Below are 13,809 nucleotides of genomic sequence, written 5' to 3'. Positions count from 1 at the left end.
ATATTTTTTTCCTTGTGATGAGAAGTCTTAGGATTTACTCTACAACTTCATATGTAACATACAGCAGTGGCAATTTTATTTACCATGTTTTATATTACATCCCTAGTACTTATTTGTCTTAGTGGAAGTTTGTACCTTTTGACTGCCTTTATCCAATTCCCCTTCCCTCACCCCCTGCCTCTGGTAACCACAAATCTGATCTCTTTTTCTGTGAGTTGGTTTGTGTGTTTGTATTTGAAGTGTAATTGACCTACAGTGCTATGTTACTTCCTGTTATATAGCATAGTGATTCAGTATTTTGGTTCATTTCAAAATGTATAGAAGTGTATTTCAAAATGTATTTCAAAATGATCACCATGTAAGTCTAGTTAACGATTTGTCACCATACAAAGATATTACATAGTTATTGAATATACCCCCACACTGTACATTTTATACCCTTGGCTCATTTATTTTGCAACTGGAAGTTTGTACCTCTTAATCTCCCTCACCTATTTCTTTCTTCTCCTTACCCCCCTCCACTCTGGCAACCACCTGTTTGTTCTCTCTATCTATAACTGTTTCATTTTTGCTACATTTGTTAATTTGTTTTTAAAAAATTTTTTAGGGCTTCCCTGGTGGTGCAGTGGTTGAGAGTCTGCCTGCCAGTGCAGGGGACACGGGTTCGAGCCCTGGTCTGGGAAGATCCCACATGCCGCGGAGCAGCTAGGCCCGTGAGCCACAACTACTGAGCCTGCGCATCTGGAGCCTGTGCTCCGCAATGGGAGAGGCCGCGATAATGAGAGGCCCGCGCACCGCGATGAAGAGTGGCCCCCGCTTGCCGCAACTAGAGGAAGCCCTCGCACAGAAACGAAGACCCAACACAGCCATAAATAAATAAATTAAAAAAAAAAATTAACTGCTAAAAAAAAAAAAAAAAATTTTAATGTACTTTTGGCTGCATTGGGTCTTTGTTGCTGCTGGCGGGCTTTCTCTAGTTGCGGTGAATGGGGGCTACTCTTCATTGCAGTGCGTGGGCTTCTCTTTGTGGTGGCTTCTCGTTGTGGAGCATGGGCTCTAGAGCACAGGCTTAGTAGTTGTGGCGCATGGGCTTAGTTGCTCCACTGCATGTGGGATCTTCCTGGACCAGGGATCAAACCCGTGTCCCCTGCATTGGCAAGCGGATTCTTAACCACTGTGCCACCAGGGAAGTCCCTAATTTATTTTTTAGATTCCACATATAAGTGAAATCATACAGTATTTGTCTTTCTTTGACTAATTTCACTTAGCATAACACCCTCTGGTTCCATTCATGTTGTCACATATGGGAAGATTTCATTCTTCTTATGGTTGAGAAATATTTCATCATATATATGTATATGTGTGTGTGTATTTATATCTTACATCTTCTTTATCCATTCATCTGTTGATGGGCACTTAGGTTGCTTCCATATCCTGGCTATTATAAATAATGGTGCAATGAACATACGGGTGAATATATCTTTTCTAATTTGTGTTTTCGTTTTCTTCGGATAAATACCCAGGAGTGGAATTGCTGGATCATATGATAGTTCTATTTTTAATTTTTTGAGGAATCTCTATACTGTTTTCCACAGTGGCTGCACCAATTTACATCCCCACCAACAGTGCACGAGGGTTCCCTTTTCTCCACACTGTGAAATCTTTAATTTGTGGTTGCTCAGCAAAATGTTAAAAAAAAAATTTTTTTTTTTTGCATTGTTCGGGATGTCTACTCTGCATAATGCCAGTAATAGAAGTCTTACTCAACCTTTCACAATATGGATGTAGCATAAATTTTAATTGCTTCTTTACTAAGGGATTTAGGTTTTTGTTTGTTTTTGTTTTGCTAAAAAATTATGAAGTAAAAAATTTTTTTGCATGTGGATCTTTGTGCATACATGCAACTAGTTTTCATCACCAGCGGAATGAGGCAAAGGAGCAAGATATGATCATTTTTATCTAGCCTTTTGTGTGCTACTTAATTTGCGGATTCTTTACATGCCACTAGAATATGTTTTCATATTCTAAAACTTTCCCACCCAAACAAAATGCATTATCATAAGCACATTGTTATTTCTGAATAATCTGTGTTCAGGTTACCATACTTTGGAAGTGTACCCAAAAACAGCATTGCCACTGATCCTAGATTGTGTTTTTGCAGGTGAACAACACTTTTGATATATGCTGAATCATTAGAAAATAGAAGTTATGTATCAACCTGCAGGACAGTTCAGAACACAGCTTCTGATGTTTCTCAAATAAAGAAAACCAAAAGCCATCATAAATTATGTTTTTCAGATGGCATAATTACAAATAAATGAGGAAATGAAACAGCAGGCTACACATCCTTGATAGTTTACAGTGCAGAGTCACATGGCATTGATTTCCAATGTAGAGGCCTTTTGTCAATACAAAGCAGTGACTATTGTAGATTATATGATGCTGAGTATTAATAAGCATGTTTTGTGCATATCATTTGTTATATGAAAATAATTTTTCATTTCATGCTTTATTTTTCCTTTGTGGTGCATTCTGAACTGTGGAATCCTTTGTCTACCATTTGGCTTTCCATAAACTATCAGGCAGGATGTCTGTGAGAGTCTCTACTTTGAGAAGTAGTGTACATAATACTTATTTATCATGTACCACTCATAATTACATTATCATGATATATCCTTTATCTTCAAAATAACGTCTGAGAATTCATTGTCCTTTTTTTTTTTTAAACTGACTTTTTTTAAAAAAAACCTCTATACTTTTATTTATTTATTTTTTAATTAATTAATTATTTATTTATGGCTGTGCTCGGTCTTCGTTTCTGTGCGAGGGCCTTCTCCAGTTGTGGCAAGCGGGGGCCACTCCTCATCGCGGTGCGCGGGCCTCTCACTATCGCGGCCTCTCTTGTTGCGGAGCACAGGCTCCAGACGCACAGGCTCAGTAATTGTGGCTCACGGGCCCAGTTGCTCCACGGAATGTGGGATCCTCCCAGACCAGGGCTCGAACCCGTGTCCTCTGCATTGGCAGGCAGACTCTCAACCACTGCGCCACCAGGGAAGCCCTTCATTGTCTTTTAACACTAGAAAAAGGTGTTTTCTAAAGACTTTTTCCAGAAATCCAAATGTTTCTGGGGGCTCTTTCCAATCCTCATACAATGTATCTTTGGCATTTTAAAAATTGAGAACTAAATTTTCTGTAATTTTTTTGGTTTGAATTTTGTCTATGTAATTATTCTTTGAGATAGACATTTGAATTTACTCCATACTCATCCTTGTTTAAAACTCTCATGGCTGAGATGTCCTCAGGCTTGTAGATTGGCCAGCTTCGATGACATCTCTCTGGCCTTTGAAGTTGGCACAGTTCAATATAGATACCTCAGGGGTGTGTGGCCATGGAAAAACATGTTTTTGTTGTTGAGCGTTCTTGCTTTCTAGTAATTTTATTTTCTGCTCAAGGGATTTAGTATCTGTTCAGATACTTTATTTTTAAAGGCCACATAAGTAATGACTTGACCTCTAATCTTAGCTTTGAAAATTTCCGAGACACTAATAAAGATAATGTCTGATGACCTATTATTTGAGAATACTATTCACTGGCCAGCAATCAGTGCTATTTAAAAATGTATATTTTACTCTGAAAATTATTTCCATGGCCGAAAGACTTTGTTAGTAAAATCGTGCATGTAATGACGTAGTTTGGTGACTCTTGGGCCTAGATTTATAATACTTTTTATATGGTGTCACTGAGACTTATTACAGTTCAAAACAACTCTTCTCCTTAAATACTACACTAAATAATTAGTTCTGAGAAAAATATTCTGTAAACCATAGTCTTATCAGAAATAACACCTATCTCTTGGACTAATAATAAGAATATTTTGGACACAAAAGGTTATGTAGTAGTCCTCACTTTTCATGAATGTGGTCTATCTTAGCATTAAATGTATGAGCAAGATTTTTGCAAAGGGTCAAGTTAATACTGAAGACTGGGATCATCTATTAAATTATCTGGACTGTCCATGTCAGGACACATGCTTAATAATTTGTGGAGTGAAAGAGAAGTTCACCAGGGGCTTCCCTGGTGGTGCAGTGGTTAAGAATCCACCTGCCAGTGCAGGGGACACGGGTTTGAGCCCTGGTCTGGGAAGATCCCTCATGCTGTGAAGCAGCTAAGCCCGTGCGCCACAACTACTGATCCTGTGTTCTAGATCCCGTGAGCCACAACTACTGAAGCACGCATGCCTAGAGCCCATGCTCCGCAACAAGAGAAGCCACTGCAATGAGAGGCCCACGCACTGCAACGAAGAGTGGCCCCCGCTTGCTGCAACTAGAGAAAGCCCGCACACAGCAACGAAGACTCAACGCAGCCAAAAATCAATAAATTAAGGAAAAAAAGAGAGAGGTTCACCAGACTGTATTATATGTATGCCAAGGTGTATTCATGAAGAGGAGAGAAAAATAGTTTCCTCCCAGGTGTCTGGGCAAAAGCTAGTTGCCCTTTTTGTTGTTTTTATCTATAATAACATACCCTAATGGTAAGAACCTACCTAGACACAGTGTTGTTTTTGTGAAGTTGGTAGAGAAAACCACATATCGCTAACTTTATATGTTTCTTGTTTGGCTTTTTTGTTACGAGATGATGTTTAGTTTTTTGCTAAACTCTTAAGTTATGTTCAAAGAGAAGAAACAGTCGCTTAATTAATTGTATTTTTTGTTGTTGTTCTTTTTTGGAATCTGTTATAACCCAGTTGGACAGTCCTGAAAGAGATTTGAGTAATTGAGATTTTCCCTTGCTTCCAGTGGAAGGGAAATATTTCAATTTACTTGCTTTAGGCTATAAAATAGTTTGCTCTTCCTTTGCCCACAGCAAGAATTATGAACCTAAAGTCACAAAACAGATTCAGTATTAACTTTTTAAGTTTCCCCATATTTCCACCCTCATCAACTGTAAATAATGTGCCTGAATGTAAAATGGAAAAAGTTGAAAATTTCCACTTGTGCATTTTGAGCTTTTCAGAGGTATTATACACTCTGGATATAATAATAAAAGATACTGGGCCTTATACAGTGCTTTCTGTGTGAGGAACTCATATAAACACTAATGCATTGATCCTAACACAGTACTTGATTGTGACTTTAAAAGGTCATGAGTTACTGCTGTTACAAAAATTTTTTTTAAAGGTTGGAGGAGGAGCTGTAATTTACAAATATTGTTTGAAAGATATCTAGATAAAAGTTGATACAGGAAACTGAAAAATTAAAGTTATGGGGGATTTTTATTGTTTGTTAACTTTTCTTTTAGCCTACAGTAGATTTTTATCCCTTTATGTTTTTTTTTTCTTTTGTCTATGAATATACTTGAAGCCCGATTCCCTTCTTAAGACCAGAAGGCACAATTTACTTTAAAGCTTTTTTTCCTTCTCAGCCAAGAAGGCTTAAACCTGTGGAGGTTTCCTGAGTTTGTCATAACGTAGTAATACATTTTATTTGTTCTCAATTGGAGATCATCCTTCTAGTTTTCTTAGTTTAATATTTGTGGCATATAGTTGTTGATTTTGATGAACATAGTAGTCAAGTGGCTTAATCTTCAACTTTTTTGTGCTTTGTAGGTTTATTCTTCAATCCAAGGAGGCAATTCATAATCAGCTGTTAGAGAAACAGAAGATAGCAGAAGAAAAAATTAAAGAATTGGAAGTAAGTAAGTTTTGACTGAATACTGATAGTCGTAGTCGACTTTTAGGAAAAAAGTAATTATCGTGTCATATTAAATGAAAATGTATGCCTGCCAAGGTCATGTCACATTGTTTTCATTTTTTCTAATTGTGCTAGAGCTATGAAGCAGTCTTTTTATGGCAGTGTATAAGACCAGAAAAAAGACTAATCTCTTGAAACCTTAGGGAGTTTTGGAGAAGATAGGATACTGTTAACCTGAATGTATTTCTTCCATTGTCTTAAGTGAACATGTCTATTCTTAAAAAATATAATAAAATAAAAGCACAGTGTATATTTAAACACCATATGTTGTGGTAGATGGGCATGAGAGTAGGTAATGATAATAATAGTCAAAGGATCTAGTTATATGACTCTTTCACACATTGTAATTCTAGACAAGGACTGAGTAGTAAGCTATAACTAATTAACTATCTGAAGGATAGTGCTCCAGTGAGGAAAACTTTTTTTTTTTTTTAAGCTAGGGAAAAAGATGATAGGTAAGAGTAATAATTTAGTAAATCTTTGGAAAATTGGAGTTTATTATTACCATTTCCTTATACATTAAAACCTCAGATGAAATAGTCTTCTTGGGCTTTGGTGAATGGTCTATCCTGTATATAGTAAAAGTTGGACAGGACAAAAAACTGGTTATTATTTTTTGGGACCAAGATTTCCTGAGATGGGGGTGGATACAGTGACTTCATAGGTCACTTTATCTGATTTCTTTGAATACTATTTGAGGCAGTGGTTCAGAATCTGACTCAGCCCTCTGCTGAATTGGTGAGACACCCCCTGTAGCCTTCAGGGGATTTCTCAGGGACACTGACTTGGCATGGCTGGGGCAAGCATGTAGTATCTTAGGTTACTTAGGCTTATTTTTGTTTGACTACCAATGAGAATTTAAACAAACTTGATAGTGGCTTTGTAGCTCAGAAAATGTATTATAAAACAAAACAAATAAGCAAACAACAAAAAAAAAAGAAAACTTATCCTGTAGTAACCAGGTTGTTATTATATCCTATTTTATCATTTTTGTCAGCCCAGCTCTTCTAGATTGAGTTTTCCAAACAAAAGTATCTTAAAAAACTGAACGAAACTATTTCATGTAGATTACCAAAAAAAAAGTGTGTTTTTGCACTTGTTGGTAAATATATCTAAAAATTGTCCTGATGAATAAGTAGCAAGATGCAAAGTAACATGTAAATAATTCTTTTTATGGAAACAAACAAAAACCAAGATCTGTATATGAACATTGAAAATGATTTGTAGTTATATATATTAAATTAACACTGGTTACCCTAAAGAAATTAGATGGGACATGGGATGAAATTGTTTTTTTCTTATAACCTCTGTGTTGGATAAATTGTAACAAGTATGTGTTAACTTTTTTTTTTTTAACATCTTTATTGGAGTATAATTGCTTTACAATGGTGTGTTTCTGCTGTATAACAAAGTGAATCAGCTATACATATACATATATCCCCGTATCTCCTCCCTCTTGCATCTCCCTGTGTTAACTTTTATAATTTAAAAAAATCATCAAGGTAAAATTGCCACAGATGATGAGTTTAGCATACTATTCATTTCTGATGAATATTAGGAAATTCATCTTCCAAAAGTTTCCTGTCACGGAGTCTCTCAAATACTGGTAAGAGTATCCTGATATCTGTCAGGTAATAGAAGTAGATTAGCTAGCTAGTTGGTATTTGAAATGCTAATTAACAGCTACAAAAAACTAGCAGAGTTAAACTATAGCCTCTATCCTAGGAAGTTATTTTGTGTTTTTTGTTTTTAATCTTTCATCTTATACAATATTTATATTATAAAAATGATATAAGTATACTATAAAAAAGAAAAACAGTCAAAAAATAAAACAAATGATTAAACAAAAATAATGACTTTCTCCTCTTTCTGCATACCCTCAAAATGTCACTTTTACGGTTTGATGTGTATCATTACACTTTATAAAACTTTATTTTATAAACAAGTTCATACACACACATACACACTTTTTTTAAGTAAAGAGGAATTATGCTGTATATACTGTTTTTCATCATTTGACAATTTATCTTTCCATTTTAGTAATGTAAATCTAGTTTATATTCAGTTTCTTGTTTTCCATTTATCCTACCATCGTGGTTTCCTTATTACCTCAACATTCAATTATTGCATGATCCCTGCCTCTGCATGTAGTGTTCTCTCCAATACTGCCCTAACCTGTATTTTTAATAGTATCACCCACTACACACACTATTCTCTTCCCTGAAGCAATCCTATACTTTTTGACTGCCATACCTTTATAATTTTATTACTTCAGCCTGAAATGTATACACATGTGCACAGACCCACATGTGCATGCATGCACACATACATTGTTAGTTGCAGTGTTCAGATTTTCTGTTTCTTACTGATTTTTTTTCCTCCTTATTTAGTTAGTTATGAGAGAGATGTGTCAAATCTCCCTCTGTGATGATATTTATTAATTTCTCCTTAGTCTTTCAGTTTAGTGGGCAATGGTATTTAGAAACTACTATCTGGGTGCTGTAAATGCTCATTATTACTATATGCATAGTTGAGATGATATGTTTCATTTCACTTTATATGTTTAGGAATTTCTCAGCTCTTTTAAAGATAGCATTCCATTGACTTCTGGCTTCCATTGTTGCTGTTGAGAAGTTATCAGTCCAATTTTTGTTCCTTTGTCTTTTCTCTGTGGCTACTTTTAATATTGTTTTGTCATCTTTCATGCTTTGTAGTTTCTCTGGTATATGTTTAGGTGGGGATTTAGTCTTTTTGCTTTTTTTCTTAATCCTATCTGGGTTAAGTTGGGTTTTCTGAGTTTGAGGATTAGTGACTCATCAATTCTGGAAACTTTTTACTATCTCTGAATATTACTTCTTCACTGTTTTCTCTATTAAATGGTATTTCCCTCTGGAAGTTTTTTCTCACCTTTAAACCAGCTGCTTCAATTGTCTGCAGTAGCATCTTAACTGGTTTTTCCACCTCCAGCTTTCTCTCTTCTAATCCTTTTAACATATTAAAGCTAGAATGACCTTCTAAAATGTTAAATCTGTCGTATTGTTCCTCTGTGTAAACCCCATCATTGTTCTTAGGGTAACATTCAAGCTTTTTAACATACCTTCAAGGCTGTTTATGAAATGACTCCTGTTTCTTTCTCTCATGTCCCTCATATCCTCTTCTCTCTTACACTGTATGCTCCAGACATGCAGAAATATTTTGTTTTTAGAACTTGCTGTGTTTTCTTTGTTTCTACTAGGTCTTTGCAAAAGTAATTCTCTCTGCCTGGGAACTTCCTCCTTCTGCTCTTACCACCTCTGTTAATCCTTAAGATCTTAGTTTAGGGCTACTTCTTCTGAGAAGCATTTTCTGATTCCTCAGTGTTAAATTAAGTGCTTTTCCCTTGTTCTCTCTAATTATTCTACTAGTTTCATAGCACAGTGTGAGGATTTGGGCACATAAACTATCATCAGTTGAAGTAATTACAAATATGGTTTCCTATTACGTGGGAAGCTTGATGCAGATTCAGAGCTCTAAATAGTTTTTCCCAAGGCCTCCCAGTTATTACTCTGCCTTTCAAATATACAGTCTCTTCTTCTGGGCCCTAGTATTTCTTGTCAGTCCAGCCTATTTCATCTTATTTAATTATCATTATTAATTTCTACCCTCAGATACCTTACAATTAAATTGAGGAGGCATAATTTATGCATAACTCTGCAGACAAAGGCCAGGCTGTTTAATTTAGCACATTTTCATCTCTGATAAAGTAAGCTTTTTGGTTTGGGTCCAAAGTTCTAGTTTTTGACCAGAGCTATTAACTCAGCCCCACAGTGTGTGCCCACCCCTACCAACAGTCTATATAAACGACGCTATGGATCAGTCTTTTCCATGACATAACATAGGTGCTAGTCTGATCTGAGAGCCCATCTTCATTAGTATTTTCTAGACTCCCTTTTATCCACCTCCATTCTTACTGTTTATGTTTGCCCTCTCCAGATTTTTTTCCCCAGTCCTACTTAACCTAGAATTTGTTTAGCTTTTGATAACTGTAGTATGCTGTGTCTACATTGTCAACCAGCCTGGTGTCCCACTTGTTGGCCCTTTTCTTCTTATGGAGCAGGGGTGGGGGTACTGTAATGCTGCTGTCATGTCCTCTTTTTTTTGGGCCGCGTGGTGCATCATGCGGGGTCTTAGTTCCCCGATGAGGGGTTGAACCTGCTCCTCCTGCAGTGGAGGCATGGAGTCTTAGCCACTGGACCGCCAGGGAAGTCCCTGCCCTCATGTCTTCTTGATAAGGAGTTATATTACATACTAGAAGGGTAAAGACAAGTACCATCTTAACCTTGGGAAAATAGTCTGTCTTTTTCTTCTTAAAATTCCATATTTTACATTTTAATACCCCTATGTTGGCTTCTTCAGGCTGTAGTCACTTTCCTGGGTTTGACTAGGAAGTGTTTTCATAACAGACTCATAATGTGATAGTGTTATATAGATTTTTATCTTCCCTTTATAAAGATGGTTGATCAGGTTCTGGGAGGGAATGTCACCATTTCTCCTAATGGCGATTAGCAGACCAATGATGCTAATCTGATTGAAGAGAAAAAATAAAATGACGGCTTTAGTATGATAGAGTAACCATGTTATTTATGTCATTGAGGGAATTCTCTAAAAAAAAAATAACTGATAATGAATAACTTTAAAGAAGATGGCTGAGTATATAATATGTAATACAGTGTATGTTGTTAGAAAATGCAAAATCGTACTTTTTAAAAATGACATGAGTATAATTGGGATTTGGAATTAGGACTTCATGAGTCTCATCTGTCTTTGTAAAAATAATTTTCTTTTTGAAATGTACAGCATTGCTACAAAAAGAGTATAGGTTTTTTTAAAGAAAATTCAACGTTAGGTAAAGTTGAGTTAAAACCTTATCGATAGATTGAAGAGATATGTATCTTCTAAAGAGTGAAAAATTCATCCTATATTTTTGCTCACTTTTTTAGAGGTAAAAAGAAAATAATTGTGGACTTCTTTTGCAGTTGCAAAAACTTAGATTCAGCATTCAGATGAGCTAGAGCTGAATTTTTGATGTCTTGCCTTTTGAATCTCAAGTATTTGGAATCCTTGAGATAAGCTTTCAGTGGTATATTTGAACACATTTTGACCACTATTCTCCTATGTTCTCTCTCATTGAATTACTGCTTCAGGCTCATCTGCCTTCAGTTTAAAATCCCCATTATATTTTAGGCACATGCAAATACTGGTTGACCACTTTCCTTCCCCTCTTTCTCTGACGTGGTTACCACCCCTTCCACCACCCTGGTTAGCTCAGCAATGACACAATAAAAATAAGAATAAGGAAACCAGGACATTCTGGCCTACATAATGCCACTTCTGACGCAGAATGTTACAATCCCAGGGTTGTGAAATAGCCCTCCAGCCAATGCTATAAGTAAAATCTAAGAAACTGTGAAAGTCCTGACTCTTCCACAAAAACGGCTATTATGGTCAGACGGTAGTTCCTGAAACAAGTAGGAAGACTAGTGGCAAGAAAACGGATAGGAGGTGCCTGTGACACTCTGCAGCTGGCTGAGTTCTGAGACTCTGATGAGAAAATGTTTTGGAGTTTCCATGATTGAGGAGATTTTACTGTGCCTAATAAGGATCATTTTTTCCATAGCATGGGTAGGCACTGGTAGGCGCTTGGATGGATGTCCAGTTTTTGCCCTAAGTACCTCACTTTTGGGCTGGTACCTTTTTTTTTTTTTTTAATTTATTTATCTATTTTGGCTGCATTGGGTCTTCGTTGCTGTGCGCGGGCTTTCTCTGGTTGCGGCGAGTGGGGACTACTCTTCATTGCAGTGCACGGGCTTCTCATTGTGGTGGCTTCTCTTGTTGCAGAGCACGGGCTCTAGGCGTGCGGGCTTCAGTAGTTGTGGCACAAGGACTCAGTAGTTGTGGCTCGCGGGCTCTAGAGCGCGGGCTCAGTGGTTGTGGTGCATGGGCTTAGTTGCTCCACGGCTTGTGGGATCTTCCCGGACCAGGGCTCAAACCCGTGTCCCCTGCATTGGCAGGCGGATTCTTAACCACTGTACCACCAGGGAAGCCCTGGGCTAGTACCTTTGTGTATATGATGGGACACCCTCTTTGGACGTGATGTCAAGTGGACACTACTATATGATAAGCACTGATTCTTACTTGTGTTTTCAATGAAGAGAGAAGGGCAGGTGAGAGCAAAGCCAGTGGGAGAATGTTTTTTATATGTTGAACAAGAATTACACCCAATGGTTCATCTGCTTGCATAGCTCAAAGTTTAGAATCCATCAAAAAAAAATTAGTCATTTATTTATTTTGTAGTGAAATATAGCATTTACAGAAATATGTGTTAAAATACATGTAGTTTAATCAATAATTATAAAGCAAACACTTGTTACAATCATCCAAACCAAGAAATCAAAAATTGGCAGGACACCAGAGCACCGCCCCCTACCTTTGTTTCTCCCTTCCATTCCTGCCTGCTCTCCCCCTCCCTCAGGTAACCCTAACTTTTAGATAATTATTTCCTTTCGTAAAAAATATAGTTTTACTACCTATGTATATATCCCTCAAGACAGTTTTTGAACTTTATATGAACAAAATCTGTCTCCATATTTTTTGCTTTGCTTCGCTTCTTCCTCAACATTGTGTTTGTGAAGTACATTCATGTTGAGATTGTGATTTGTTCATTTTCATTGCTATATGTATTCCATTATATAGTTGTGCCACAATTTATCTTTCCAGATAGCTCATTTTTACCCTTAAGAAGTCAAGATGTTCTCATGGAGCATTTGCACAGTTTATCTCTTAGCCTCTTGTTGAGGAGAGCTATTTTTCAGAGACATCTCCTGCTCCAACCCAGGAGAGTTTGAGTACTAGAGAGCAGTAAAGTATAAAATGTCTCTACTCTAAAAATTAGCTTGGTGATTTCCCACCTTCAGATATAACTAGATAGCTAACCAAATAGCTATCTAGTTAGTAGTAACTAGATAGCTAGGCACCTCTGAGTGTCTTAAAAACATTTTTTAAAAAAATAATTACAAGATTAGTAAATTAATCTCTTTTCTATGTTGTTTTGACTTTGGGAGTCTTGGGTAAAGTTTCTCTTATTGTTCCATATGTTGGGATTTCACATATGAATACTTATCTCTTTATAGAGTTCATTTGTATTCTCAACATTTATAAAAAAGGATGTTTGTTTTAAAATAGTTTTTAGTTATTTAAGACTTGTCTAAAAGAGCCTGATGGTTGGAAGGCTAGAGTTATAGTGAACTATATATATTCTCCACGTCCTGGTGTTTTAGGGCTTAATGTAGCTGTGTGATCCTCCTCTGTGACTTTCAGAGAAGAATGAGTCTGAATAAGTCCATATATGCTCTTTTTCTGGTTGAGTATTCTTTATTGGTTATTATCAATATTATCAGTATCTTGGTCAGTATATATGTGTTACGATTCAAGTGCTAATATTTGCCCAAATGTAAACTATCTATGATATATTTCATTTTCTCAGTAGAAATATTCAGGTCTGGTAAGAACTTAGATGTAAACAGTCCAAATAGACTTGCCCTTTATAGACAGCCTTTCTTATTTGTCTGTGAAATGCATATTACAGATGTTTTACACACACACTCCTTTGATTTGATCTGTTCACTGCTGTGTGTCTTCGTTTTGTGATTAAGATTTTAAAAAGGATTTGCATTCCAGTTAGTCCAGAATTCAGCCTTTTGCATCTTGATTCAGTTATTCTTTTCTTCTAGGATACACTCCGGGGGTGGCCTGATTCCCCTCCTTGGAACACTTGTCTATAACCACACCAGAGTATCCCTTTGAATGCTTCAGAGGGTTGTTGACCTCAGCCTTCGCTGCTGTATGCTTTATATGGTCTGTACTTTTCTTTGTCTAACCATAAATATTTGTCCTTAGCCTCCGCCCTCCCATGCCTGAGAGTTCCTCCATTCATTTTCAGGCTGCTTAGTGAATTATTTCTTTTGATGAGTTAGAATTTGAACTTTATTTCGTGTTATTGCATGCCTCCCTGCCTTTTTAA

The 13,809-nt window shown here is 36.7% G+C and overlaps 1 protein-coding gene across 1 annotated transcript in view; it reads left to right on the top strand.

The window, feature by feature from the left end:
- PFDN1 (prefoldin subunit 1) overlaps positions 1–13,809 on the top strand; it is a 65,272-nt gene that overhangs the window by 29,452 nt on the left and 22,011 nt on the right. Inside the window, exon 3 of the mRNA XM_059917274.1 lies at positions 5,606–5,690. Within this exon, the coding sequence (XP_059773257.1) occupies positions 5,606–5,690 (85 nt within the window). The remainder of the gene's footprint in view (positions 1–5,605; positions 5,691–13,809) is intronic.

This window comes from Balaenoptera ricei, chromosome 3 (assembly GCF_028023285.1).
Source record: "Balaenoptera ricei isolate mBalRic1 chromosome 3, mBalRic1.hap2, whole genome shotgun sequence".
NCBI classification, from domain to species: domain Eukaryota; kingdom Metazoa; phylum Chordata; class Mammalia; order Artiodactyla; family Balaenopteridae; genus Balaenoptera; species Balaenoptera ricei.
Note: the sequence above shows the minus strand (reverse complement) of the source record. Positions and strands in the feature narration are given on the sequence as shown.